This window comes from Monodon monoceros, unplaced genomic scaffold (genome assembly GCF_005190385.1).
Source record: "Monodon monoceros isolate NGI ecotype Baffin Bay Population unplaced genomic scaffold, NGI_Narwhal_1 Super_Scaffold_3, whole genome shotgun sequence".
Lineage (NCBI taxonomy): Eukaryota > Metazoa > Chordata > Mammalia > Artiodactyla > Monodontidae > Monodon > Monodon monoceros.
The window spans coordinates 61,172,706-61,186,243 of record NW_021703780.1 but is presented as its reverse complement, the minus strand read 5'-3'; the positions used below and the strand labels follow the sequence as shown (position 1 = coordinate 61,186,243).

At 50.2% G+C, this 13,538-nt stretch overlaps 1 protein-coding gene across 5 annotated transcripts in view; it reads right to left on the bottom strand.

The window, feature by feature from the left end:
• Positions 1-4,316, bottom strand: part of LIMD1 (LIM domains containing 1) — a 71,624-nt gene extending 67,308 nt beyond the window's left edge. For 4 of the 5 annotated variants that reach the window (XM_029243330.1, XM_029243333.1, XM_029243332.1 and 1 more), the window contains exon 1: positions 2,218-4,316. In XM_029243330.1, the coding sequence (XP_029099163.1) occupies positions 2,218-3,604 (1,387 nt within the window). In that variant the 5' untranslated portion in view covers positions 3,605-4,316. The remainder of the gene's footprint in view (positions 1-2,217) is intronic. The other variant, XM_029243331.1, reaches the window with a different exon arrangement.
• Positions 4,317-13,538: the final 9,222 nt, after the last annotated feature.

Genomic DNA, 13,538 nt, shown 5'->3' with positions numbered 1-13,538 from the left:
AAACAACACAAATGAACAAACACAACAAAACATAAACAGAGTTATAGATACAAACAGGTGGTTGCCTGAGGGGACAGGGGTAGGGAAGGAAAGAAATAGGTGAGGGAAAGAGGTACACACTTCCAGTTGCAAAACAAATGAGTCATGGGTATGAAATGTACAGTGTGGGGAATATAGTCAATAACTACATAGTATCTTTGTAAGGTGACATATCGTAACTAGGCTTATCGCGGCGATCAGTTCGAAATGTATAGAAATACCGAATCACTGTGTTGTGTAATAGGAACTAACATAGTGTTGGAGGTCAATTATACTTCAAAAACAAACTCATAGAAAAAGAGGTAAGATTTGTGGCTCCCAGAGGTGGGAGGGGGGTGGAGCGAGGTATAAACTTCCAGTTATAAGGTATGTAAGTACTAGGGGTGTAATGTATAACATGATAAATGTAATTAACTCTGCTGTGTGTTGTATATGAAAGTTAAGAGAGTAACTCGTGAGTTCTCATCACAAGGAAAAGGTATTTTTTCCTATGTCTTTAATTTGTACCTACATGAGATGATGGATGTCCACTCACCTTATTGTGATGATCACTTCATGATGCATGTAAATCAAACCATATGCTGCACACCTTAAACTAATACAATGCTGCGTCAATTATATCTCAATAAAACTGGAAGAAAACAATTCAACAACAGTTTGAACTCAAAAACCCACAGTTTTTCCAGCCAAGTATTATTCCCAAAGTGGGGGATTTGCAAAGGAGAAGAGATGGTTCACAGTAAGAGGGTGCTACGTGCTCTAAAACATAAACCAGTAAACAGTTCACAGTAAGAGGGTACCCTAAAACATAAGCCAGTAAACAGTCACCCCAACCTCTGACTGCCCAGGGTGGTGTGAGAGCTGTTCCCGCGAGGCTCTCATGAGAAGCAAGAACACAGTGCTAGCTTGAGGGCCTCGGACCCCACCCCTCCAAGCACCTTGGGACAGAATCACTCATTGACGCAGAATGAGGTAGACGGAAAGGAGCAAGCCGGTCACCCTCCCTGTCCAGGGCCTTCCCGGACCCTGCCTGACAGAGCTGCCACCCCAGCGGCACTCAGCTTCCCACGGTTCACAGGCCTCGTGTGGGGAAATCGTGACCTCAGTTGTGCAGAGTTCAAAAATGAAAAAATAAAATAAAAGCAACCCTCAGACTCTTCTAAAAGTAGGCTGTCTTTCTAGTTAGCTCTCCTATGAGACGGCTACATCATTACTCAACAGAAGCATATCACTGCTTTTCTGCTGCCTCCAAGCCCTGTGAGGAGAAAAAAGCTGAAGCTAGCAGTCTCCAAGAGTTTGTGGCTTTAAAAGAGAAGAAAACAAAACTTGCAAGTTGGAGTGAAATCAGCAAGAAGCATCTTCTATCCTCTTGGGAGCCACGACTGTGGGTGTAACCTGGCGGCCAGCTGGAAGCGGGGGCGGGGCGGGGAGGGGTGCTGTTCCTGAGTTAGAAGGTACCTAATGCACAGGTCTCAAATTTCTCAGAACGTCAGGATCCTGGGCTGGCTCGTGAAAATGCTGATTGCTGGGTCCCACCCCACAGTTTCTGATGCCGTAGGTCTGGGGTGCAGCCTAAGAATCTGCATTTCTAACTAGTTCCCAGGCTAAGGATCCAAACTACACTTTGTGAACTACTGCTCTAGAACAAAGCCTTCCGTGTCAGTGTTTCACCTCCCTCAATTGAACACAGAACCTGCAGAAAGACACGCGCACACATAGGGAGCCACCGAGAGCCCCTGCCCGACCACTGGTCCTCAAACAGTCAGAGCCACCTGGCCCAGCCAGCTACAGATGGAACACTCACGGGGTACCTGGACCTGAGAAGCCCATTCAAGTCCTGCCTGAGCCAGTCACTGAGAGAGGCTCTAAGTCACCCCCAAAACCTTTGAAATCCAAAATCACAGCATTTCCCTTTTGGGGGAGCAGTCATGAGTAATCCTGCCCTTCGCACATGGGTAACACCCAGCTGCAAGATCCGCTTTCTGCCTAGGGATACTTTCAAGTTTCTTTTCAAGTTTCAGAAGAAGCAGCTGAAAGAGGAACACACACACACACACACACAAAGGCAGGCCACTCAAGGAGAGCTACAGCATCCCTGGTGGGGGGCACTTCCCCCAAATGCCCAAATGCAGGGGCCCCATCACCCACTATGGGCAATCACACCAGTCTCTCACTCACCAAAGTAATCGGCCTTCGGGTGAGCATCCATCTCACGCTCCAGACGTTGGGTGAGGGCTTCTAACTTCAATTCGGCAGCCGTGGGTCCAAGCTCAGGGCCCGGGATGAGGGTCTGGCAAGGCAGCCTCACCCTGGGGGAACCGGGGCTCTCTGGGAGCACAGGCCCCAGGCTGCCATCAGAGGACCAGCCAGAGGGACTTTCTTTACAAGATAACTCAGGCAAGGTAGACATCACTGGATGGACAAGGCTGAGCTTGGGACCAACGCCAGGGTCTGTACAGCCAGGCTTGGGACCCGGCCCAGGGACTGCACCCAGCTGCATATTGTCCATGCTGGCTGGCGAGGATGAAGGGGCAGAGCTAGAAAGGTAAGATTTGGGGCCATCCTGGAACCAGGGTTGAGGGTCCACAGTGGGTTTGGGCATCATGCCTGAAACCTCACTCCCTACCCCCGAGTTTGTTCTTGGAAGAGGTCCCTGACTGGAGCGGTTCAGGGCCAGGGGCGCTGAGAAAGAAGGGGTCCTGGGCTGAGCAGGTCTCGGTAGGGCCCCGTTCTCTGGGCCTGGGGAAGGGAGGCCAGGGCTCACTTGCTGGGAGGAGGCGGTGGTCCAAAGAGCAGCTGGCTTCTCACTGCTGTGGCCACCAACACCACCATCCTGGCTGCTCCGCAATGACCTGCTGGAGCTCGGGGAAAGCTGCTGCTGGTATAGGTGATGGACCCTGGAGGGTGTGGACAGTGGCGGGCCACTCCCTGGCATGCCAGACCACCCACTTCCTACACCCAGTCTGATGCTGGGGGACACTGCTGGTTCATCGCCCCAGTTGGGGCTTGCCAAAAAGAGGTTGTCATAATAGTCTCCGTGGGTGAGGCAGGAAGGATCCTCACAGGGGCCCGGCCGATGGAAAGCAGACATCTCAGAACTCGCCACGCTCTCCTTGGATCCACAGTCCTGGCTGCCTTGCCTTGCGCCACGGACACACAGCTTGGCCCTCTGTTCCTGGGGTGGGGACAAGGGCTGCCCAGCTGCAATGGTTGTGGCTGTCCCAGGGGCCACTGTCGAGGCAGCGAGAGGAGGCTTCGCAGCACCGTCCCCCGTCACCTTGCTGCCCCCATCAGCTTCCCGGTGGGCCTGTGGGCCCAGGCGGCCCCCACCGTTCACGGGACCTCGGTTGCCCCTGGGCAGGGTCTCCTCCTGCAGGAGCTGGTGCGGCTGGTGCAGGTGGATTTTGGCCATCTTGGTGGCAAACACCCTGCGTGTTTCCTCAAACTCCGGGTTGTTGCTTGCACCCTTGTCCACTCGGAAGAGTCCATCCTTGGAGGCCTCATACATGTTCAGGTCCTCAATGAATTTACTGGCCTCCAGGCCCAGGTCGTCATACTTATCCATGTTGCTGACAAGTGTCCGGGCCTAGCCTAGATGCTGGGTATTGAGTGTGTGGAGGTAGGCCGGTGGAGGTGCTGGCGAAGGGCAGGGACTCACGTCCAGCCCAGGACAGGTAAAGCCTTCCACCTGCCCAGCATGAGAGTCATGACCCCAGGCCTTAGAGTCCAGCCGAGGGTAAGGCCTCAAAGTCACTTGGACCAAGTTTGCTTCCAATTCCCTTTCCTCTCGGAGGTGTCCACGTGGGGGTAGCTGGTGGCACTTCGCTGTACGAGCTGGCTGTGAGTTCTTTTCTCTGTTTCAAATCATAAAAGGAAAAAGAAATAAGGAGGGGGAAAAATCACATCCTCCTTAAGCAACCAAACTCGGAAACCCACAACAAGGCAGCAGCCGCTGGACAGGGTTAAGTCGCCCAGAGCGAAGAGCGCAGAGGCCGCCTACCCGCCGGGCCGGAGCAAAGGCGCGGCGGCGGGAGGCGCTGGAACGTCCCGGGCGCTCGGTCCTCCGCTGCTTCCCCTGGTGGCGCGGAGCTGTGATCCTGGCCGGCGCGGAGAGGGATCAGGGTCCGGGGCACACGGGCCGGCCGGGCCCCGGCAGGAAGTTCACGGCAGCCGGGCGGGCGGCCTATTGTCCGATGGCGGCGGTGGCTGGGCGCGCGCGGACCGGAGGGCGGCGGGACGCGGAAGTGAGCGCGCCGGACGCCGTCCCTGCAGCTCGGTCGCCGGCCGGGCACGTCGCGGGCCTGCGAAGAGGCGGAGGCGGAGGAGGAGGCCGAGGGGCGGGGGCGCCGGCGAGGGGCGGGGTCGGCGCGCGCAGAGGCTGGCGCCCCTGGGCAGGCCCGCGCCCGACCGGTCTGGGGAAGCTGGAGGTGTGTCCCGCGCGTCTCTTCCAGCGCTCGAGCCCGGTGATGGCGCCGAGTTCCCCGCCGCCACTGCCGCCCCCTGAGAAGCCCGGCCCAGCTCCGGTCTTCGGGCAGGGCTGGGCGGGGGCCACTCCGTGGAGGCGGCCTGGACAGCTTGCGTGGAGACGAGACGGGCCGCCTGGAGTTTGCGGGAGTCTGGAGGGCGCGCGCTCCTCTCCCCACCGTGCCTCAGTTTCCCGGGTGGGAAGCCAGCCCCTTGTGCCGCCTCTGCCCCAGCCGTACCCTCCCCCCTACACGGGGATGCAGGATTGGCGACCCAGGGTGTCACCCGTGGGCTGGCCCAAGTCCTCCTAGACAGGTAGAGAGACTGAGGCACCGAGGGGGAAGTGTCCAAGATGCCATCGTGACCAGCAAAGCGCGGATGCGAGCCCAAGTCCTCTGAAAGGGTTAAAAGTCATGTTGTTGCCCGGAGCGCGCTTATTTGAAGTCCTCTGTGCGGCAATAAAAACACGTGCCCTGGTGGCTCGTTATTCACGAGGGGACTCCTGACCCCCCCGAATTGATCCACGCGACTCTGAGGGCGCCGGGCCTGACTCCTGGGCGCCCTCGCATGGCCCAGCACTCCCTGCACCACCTCCGAGGAGACCCTGGAGAGGTTTCATTTCCTGAACAGCAGCCAGCGTGATCCCAAGGCAAATACCAGACCAGTCACTTCCCTGCTTAAACCCTCAGTGCTTACCCCGCATTTGGATTGAAATCGGCCCAATACCACGGCCTTCCTGTCCTGGCGGGCCCTGCTTCCACCCCCTCCCCCGTCCGGATTTGGGGGTCTTCCTTCCCTGCCTGCTAGCTGCAGGAGCTTCCTGGTGTCTACCGAGAGCTGGCCCTTGAACTTCTCCATGGCTCATCCTTACCGTCACTGCCAAAATCACCTCCTCCTAGAGCCCTTCTTTTTCGGTACCCTCTTTATTTCCTGATCAGTTCTGATCACTATTTATATTTGTTTACATATCGGTTTTTTGGTGGTTGGTTGGTTTTCCACCCCATTAGACCGTATCTGTATGTCCAGTATATGTATGTTGTAGAACCTAATGGTTGAATAAGTGAATTAGTGAATCTGTTTGCCAGGGTTGTAACAAGGAACAAAAAATGTAATACACATGACAGTGCTTTGTACTCTGTAAATCCAAAGGGTGGCCCGTGGGCCAGTAGACTGGAATCACCAGGGAGCTTGCTGAAAATGCAAAATCTCACAGCCCTGCCTCCCCCGCCCCCATCCTATGGAACCAGAATCTGCATTTTTAACAAGATTCCTAAATGGTTTGCACAGTAAAGTTTGAGAAGCACTACTCTAAAGAACTATACTAGAATGAGGTATTTATATTTTTAAAATATCTTTTTTTATCTGCAAAAGTAATACGTTTATAATAACAACTTTGAACAATACAGAGATACATCAACTTTTAAGAGTTGCCCACAATCCCCTTGTACAGAGGCAATCACTGTTAAACAGCCCTTAGGTATTCAGTAATACTTGTTATTTAATAACTGGATTTACTCATAACCTACCTGAGTGATTTGCTTGTGAAATTTCTAGAACACTGGTTTTCAAAGTATGGTCCCAGAACCAGCAGCAGCAGCATCGCCTGGAACTGGTCTATATCAGTGGTTCCCAAACTGCAACGCGCATCAGAATTCCTTAGGGAGCTTATTCAACGCTGGTTGCTGGGACCTACCCCCAGAGTTTCTGATTCAGCAGCTCTGGGGTGGAGCCTAAGAATCTGCATCTCTAACAAGTTCCCAGGTGATGCTGTTGCTGCTGGGACCACACTTGAGAACCACTGGTCTAGAGTCCCAAGTCCTGAGCTTCCTAGAAGCACTGTGGCAATGACCCTTGATGCCCAGAGGGGTGAGGACATCTATCAAAGTGGAAGGCTGTGGCCCGCTTTGCCTGACCCTCAGTATTGGGGAAGGAGCTAACGAAGCACTGGGAACATGCAGCCACCCCCCCGCAAAGTCTAGCAAGCCCAGAGCCAGTTTCCTGTGTGCTCAGTTATAATAACTGGGACCCTGGTACAAGAGCCATAAACACCAGCCAGCACCTCTTTAGAATCAGTCTTCTCTTTTCATCCTAGCTTGGCAGCTGCCAGGGCCCACCGTCCTTGGTCCCCTTCTAAGCCCCCGTACCCCCATTTTGACTTGCCTGGAACGCTCAGAGTTGTGGACTTCACTCCCCACTCCCACTGCAATTCTAGAAGCAGCTGCACCAACTCCACCAACTAAACACATAGACCTAAACCCACAATCCACATATTTCCTGGCCAGACTATCTTGTCCCCTCTTAGCAAATACCTTATACCTTTACTAAACAGCTCATAAAGATGGCATCTCATGAGCATTGGACCACATAGCATACCGCCTGAAAGGGTACTTAGAAATGCTGGATGTCGTCAGGAGACTGCTGGGTGTTTTACTGCTGCTGTTGAATGCTTAAGGGGCAGAGACATTTTCAAATTCTGGGCCCAGCATTTAGAATCCCAGCTGTGGTTATTTAATACAGGCCCGTTTTGCCTGTACCATAGGCTCAGAAATGTCTGTTGGTTAATATCTCAAAAAATGTGTTAATACTTGCACACCAGCTGTTTACACAGCAACATACTGAAGAGCTAAATATTTTTATCAGTAAGTAGGTGAGCATGGATGGTTCTGTGTAAGTGCTTACCAGTAATGTTTTGTTTTGTTGTGTTGCATTTTGCTGAGTGAGAAATGTTCTACATTCTATTTTACCTGTAAAGCCATTTCTATATAACAAAAGCCATCAGCAACACAGAACTTTCCTTTAAGTCTGTTTTCCTTGAAGTCTATTTTCATGAGCACGAGGATGTAAAAATTGCCTGCCCACGAGCATACTGTGGAAATGTGGAATTTTCACCTTGGCCGGCCCAGAGTCTCAGTGACATCAATCAGATCATGTCCCTTCGCAGCTCCAAACCCTCCAGCAGCGTCCCAAACCACACTTAGAGTAAGACCCTCCCCTTGGACCCTATGTGATCGGGTCTCTTGCCACCCCTCCCGCCTAATTTCCCCTATTCCCCCTGCTTAGTCTGCTCCGGCTGCAGCGATTTCCCTGCCGCTCCTCGCCCAGCCCTTACCATGCATTCATTCATTCACCAAACAAACGTTGCTGGGCACCTCTGATGCCCTGGGCCCTTTTCCAGGTGCTGGGGATGTGGCAGACAGATGAACAAATTAGCAGACATCACTGTCCTATTTGGACTTACATCCCAGTAGGGGGGCGGAGTAGATAATCAACAAAATGGATACATCCCTTATAGAGGGTATTAGCAAGTGATGAGAGCTAGGGAGAAAAATGAAGCTGGGAAGAGGACATATGGAGGGGGTGCCATTTTCAATACAATGGTCAGGGAAGGTCTCCCTGAGAAAGTGACCCCTGAGCAAAGACTTGGAGAAGACTACAAGGAAGGAGAGAGGTTAGAGACAGGCAGCCATCTGAACAACTCTTCCCAAGAGTTTTGTTGGGTAAAGTGGAATGGAGGGAAAAGTGCCACTAAGAGAGAGTTTTAAAAAAAAAATTTTTTTTTTAATACGGGAAATGGTACTGCCTGTTTCTATGCAGATGTGAATGAGGTAGTGGCCAGGGAAAGGAGAATTGCTAATATAGGAGAGAGAGAGGAGGATTTGGGGAGTGGCACGCCTGAGGAGCAAAGGGGGGCTGGGCTCCCCTGCACATTTCTCCCATGGTAATAAAGAGCAAGGATTTGGGCAATGATCTGATCGGTAAGCATGTAAGGTGTTCGCATCTCGGAGTGGCAGGTGGCTCTTCTGATTAACTCCCTCAGCGGGATAGGAGGTAAAGAGAGCTAGCTGAGAGCGAGGCCAGGGAGTTGTTGCTGGGAGCTGGCCGTCCAGGGGATGAGACAGTGAATGGGCTGGAGAAGCCTTTGTAATGGAAGCATGAAGCTTCCTCTGTGCTCCCCACCCCAGATCCTGGGCCTGAATTGCTACGAGGCCAGCCAGCATGGGGCACGTGTCTCTCCAGAGGAGGTTCAGCTGCACGGATGTGGGTGTGGAGTAGGTGGAGAGTTGGGTCTAACCAGGGCTGGCTTTTGCCAAGTGAGTGCAACGTAACTAGAGTGGGCAAGAGAGTTGCGGTCTGTCTGCCTAGAACCTGCTCCCCAGATATCCCCGTGACTCCTTCACTTACAGTCCTCAGGTCTCCACTCAACACTCACTCCCCTGGGAAGTCCGGATGCCCCTCTATCCATCCCCATCCCTACCTGCCACCACAGTGAACGGCTGTCTCCTCATCAGGATGCCAACTTCACAAGGCCACAGGTCTTTGCACATTATGTTCATCACTATATCCCAGGAACCTAGAACAGTGCCTGGCAGTGTTCCCCAAATGCTTGGTAAGTGAATGCATGAGACACATCAAAAAAGGGAGTACAAATGTTACCATTTATAGGTGGAAAGACTTAATTGGACTTAATGGTGACCCAGATTCAGAGAAGCAAAAAAAGGAGGCTGTATTATTACTCTTGTAACTGTATGTCACTGCAAACCTTCTGCAGATCTTGTTTGATTACCTTGTACCAAATACTTGATCTGCATCACATATCATATATCTTGCTAGTCAAGGGTATGACTACATAGAATTGTAGGTGTGTGTGTTTGAAGGTATAAAGGATATTGGACTTAAGAATATCTGTTTGCATGCATACATATGTTTTTTATATAAGTATGTATAAAGAATTATTGACTGAACGGCATTTGAAAAACACTCATCCAATAGGCTGTAGGCAGTAAACGGTGCTTAGACAGCCTATGAATTACCACGGGGCCCAGGAGGCAAAGGGCTCCTGTCTTTGGACAGAGCCCTGCTTATTTTGCAGTTAACTGAAAGGGCCTCTCTGTCACTTTTGCTTGGCTACAGGGAATGTCCCTACACACAATGCTGTGTGTGTCCTAAAGCTGGAGGGCTACTTCAGGGAGAGCTCTGAAAAGAATCTTTGTATTTCAGCCAGGCAAATGGATGAAGAAATAAGAACCCAGGTTCCTTTGGGCTCTTTCCATCCCACCAATGTCTCAAGCAGGCCAGGAAGCCCTGGTCCTTCCAAATCTGTTTCCTGAGCCTTAGGCTTTTCTGGTCCCAAGTTTCACTGTGGAATTGTCCCATGAATGGAGAGAAGCAGCTGCGATGAAGGCCCTTTCCTGGTGCTTCTAACGAGGCTTTGTCTCATGATTGTCTCCCCTGGAAAGCTGCCCAGGCCAGACCCAGATTTAGGACCGTGACCTTGCTCTGTGTGTGCAGCCCCTGCCAGGCTACTGGAGCCCACCCTTCCCCAGTCTCAGTCCCACACCATGGGCCTCCCGCCACACGGGAAGACCAGCTGCAGGCATGTGCCAGCTACAGGGCCCCACGTGGCTCCCCACACACCCACGGGGAGGGAGGCTGCCTCCTGGCCCTGGCCCAACCCCTCCCGGGCCATCTGCTCGGAGATCAGCGGAATATGTTTAACAGAACAATGAACTGGATTGAGTTTTGAATCAGCACCAATTTTCTGCTTACTTTTTTTTTTTAAAGTAATACATGTATATGGCTTAAAATTCAAAAGGTGTAAATGAGCACCCAGTGGAAAAAGGAGTCCCTCCTGCCCCTGAGCCCCAGTGCCCCTCCAGAGACAACCACCGGCATATTACCAAAGTACACAGGCACGCACATTTCTTTTTCTTAACACAGAAAGTAAAAGTGCACTGCCCCTTGCTTTTTGCATTTAACAATACTCTTGGAAATCTTTTCATATCATTTCACATGCAGCTGCCTCATTCTTTCAGAGGGCTAATATTTCTGTCTTTGGGTGAGTCATGGATTTCTTAACCAGTCTCCTATTCACAGAAATCTAGGCTGCTTCCAGGCTTTTGCTATTACGTATTCTGTGGCCATGACTGACTTATAAACCATACCACACCTGTGCAAGCATAGCCGTGGGATAAACACCCACGAAGCGGGTATATTCTTGAGAACTCCACCATGCTGCCTGGATTTCTTCATCGACAACAAGGAGCTCTGCCTTGTTTTCTGCTGGTTACCATCTCACTGGGGTCAGGGTTAGAACCGTTGATGAGTCATAACAAGAACAACGATTATTAAAAGCATCATAGCACCTACGCTTTGCCCAGCACCATTCTCTGTATTCTACGTATGTTACAGGGTTGAATCCTCCCAACAGCTCATGAGATAGGTTCCATTATCCCCTCCTTTATACAGGTGAGGAAATTGAGGCACAGAGGAGGTAAGGAACTTGCCTGAAATTCCACAGCTAGGAGGCATCTGGGATCGGAACCCAGGCAGCCCGGCTCTGTGCCACATCACCTCTCATAACAAAATCACCTAAGAAATCACTTGGCTACTGAAGCTGCTTCCAGGGTGTGTATATCAGTGGGTGCTTGCCTGCAAAGCCTGAATGGGAACTGTGTCTTCTGTTCCCAACACCCTGTGTCTCTAGAGGGAGGATTGGATTAGCCTGTAAGCTCTGTGACAGTAGGAACCAGCTCTGCCTTGTTCACCTTGGTACCTTGCATACTGCTCATTAGTTACTGTTGAATGAATATTATCTTGAATAATAACAATGCTAGTAATAGCTGATATTTATGGAGCACCAGCTAAGAGTCTGCCATAAATTATCTCATTTAATCCTCACAACAGCTGTCTGAAATAAATTCCATTATACTTCCATTTTACAGATGGAGAAACAGAGGCTAACAGAGGTTAGGTAAATTGCCCAAGGACGCACAGCTGGTAAGTAGATGAGTTGGGATTTGATCCCTGGATGTCTGCTCTCTACCTCGAGTGATTTCTGAATGATGTCAGTCTGCACCTAAGTCTGTGAATCCACGAATTCCCCACCTAGGAATTGACCTCCACTGGGTGCAGCCTGAAGATAATAACCACACGTCCTTTTTAAAATATTAAATAAACTTAATTTTTAGAGCAGTTTTAAGTTGAGTGGAAAGTACACTTCTGTGTACTCAGAAGTACAGTTTTTAATTTCATAGAAATATTGAGTGGAAAATACAGAGATTTCCTATATGCCTCCTGACCCTACACACACAGCCTCCTCCACCATCAACATCCTGCACCAGAGTGGTGTATGTGTTACAGTCAATGAACTTATGTTAACACATCATTATCACCCAAAGTCCACAGTTTACATGAAGGCTCAGTCTTGGTGTTGTACATTCTATGGGCTTGGACAAATGCAAAATGATGCGCATCCACCATTATAGTATCATACAGAGTAGTTTCACTGCTCTAAAACTCCTCTGCCAACGCATCTCTCCCTCTTCCCTAACCCCTGAAAACCACTGATCTTTTTCTGCCTCCATAGTTTTGTATCTTCCAGAATGTCATATAGCTGGAATCATATAGTATGTAGCCTTTCCAGATTGGCTCCTTCATTTAGTAAAGCCTCCATGTCTTTTCACGCTTTACGGTAAATAGGTTACAGTTAGTATTTGTGGGGAGGAAAGGCCAATAAAGTTTAAAGATAGAAAAAAGAAGCATAGCTAAAAATTAAACCATTGAGTCTCTGGTCCACCTGAAAAAAATCAGGCCGAACAGAAGCAGAAGGTGGTCTGTCTACCAAAGGGCCGCCAAAGGGGGCTGTCAGCCCTTCACACAGCGCCCCAGGCTCACACTTTCATCTCTGTCTTGAAGTGAAGGCAAACAGAGAAGCACCAAGATTGAACCAAGAAGACATTTATCACACATCTTCATGCTTCTATCCCTTTACCAGCCACATTGCCCATATTGGGTACAAGGAACTCATTAAAACAAAAAAAAAATCCTGGGGGGGAGGGCTAAATTAGGAGACAAGGACCTACTGTATAGCACAGGGAAATCTACTCAACACTCTGTAATAACCTATATGGGAAAAGAATCTGAAAAAGAATAGATGTATGTATAATGTCTGAGTCGGGCTGCTGTACACCTAAAACAAACACAACATTGTAACTCAACTATACTCCAGTTAAAAAAAAAATCCTGTAATCATGCTATGAGTGTGGAAGTTTTGTGTGAGTTTGAGCATGCTAAACATACTATTTAGTTAAATGTAAATATTTAAAATATGCCACAAACTTTGAACTCTATTTTGATGCTATTTGTTTTCAAATATACTGGGAGTCTCAACGAATCAAAGCAGCCAGGACCTTTCTTGACCCTTAAGAGGCCCCATCTGCTTGGGATCTGGGAAAAAAGGAGCTAAAAAAGAGTGTGTGTCTCTGTTATCCAGCCCTGTTCCCGCAGAGAGGATCCAGAATGCTGGAACAGAATGACGAAGGATTTGGGGCATAGCACGGGGCTCCAGTGGGGACAGAGAGGGTACACCCAGCCCACCCAGGGCTGGCCCTCTGCTCTGAACGCTCCAAAAGTTCTGTTGCTGCTGCTAAGCATCCTGTCTTCTTTGTGAGACAGGAGATCAACTGATGTAGGTTAATGAAATGCAATTTTTAAAAAAATTTATTTATTTTATTTATGGCTGCCTTGAGTCTTCGTTGCCATGTGCAGGCTTTCTCTAGTTGTGGTGAGCAGGGGCTACTCGTCATTGCGGTGCGTGGGCTTCTCATTGCGGAGGCTTCTCTTGTCGCGGAGCACGGGCTCTAGGCGCGCAGGCTTCAGTAGTTGTGGCTCATGGACCCTAGAGCGCAGGCTCAGTAGTAGTGGTGCACGGGCTTAGTTGCTCCGTGGCATGTGGGATCTTCCCGGAACAGGGCTCGAACCCGTGTCCCCTGCACTGGCAGGTGGACTCTTAACCACTGCGCCACCAGGGAGGCCCCGAAACGCAAGTTTTGTTAAGCAAATGTATTTCGTGATCGGGGCTTCAAATCTGCAGAGCGTATGTGAAAATAAAGATATCATCTTTATATGTATTTGTGTTTCATGTAAAAGAAAACATGTTTTCTGATGCCAAAAATAATTTAATTGACAAAATTTGGGAAAGCATGGCAAGTACATAGACGAATATCAAAGCTGGCCCCCTGGGCAGCAAAAGCCAA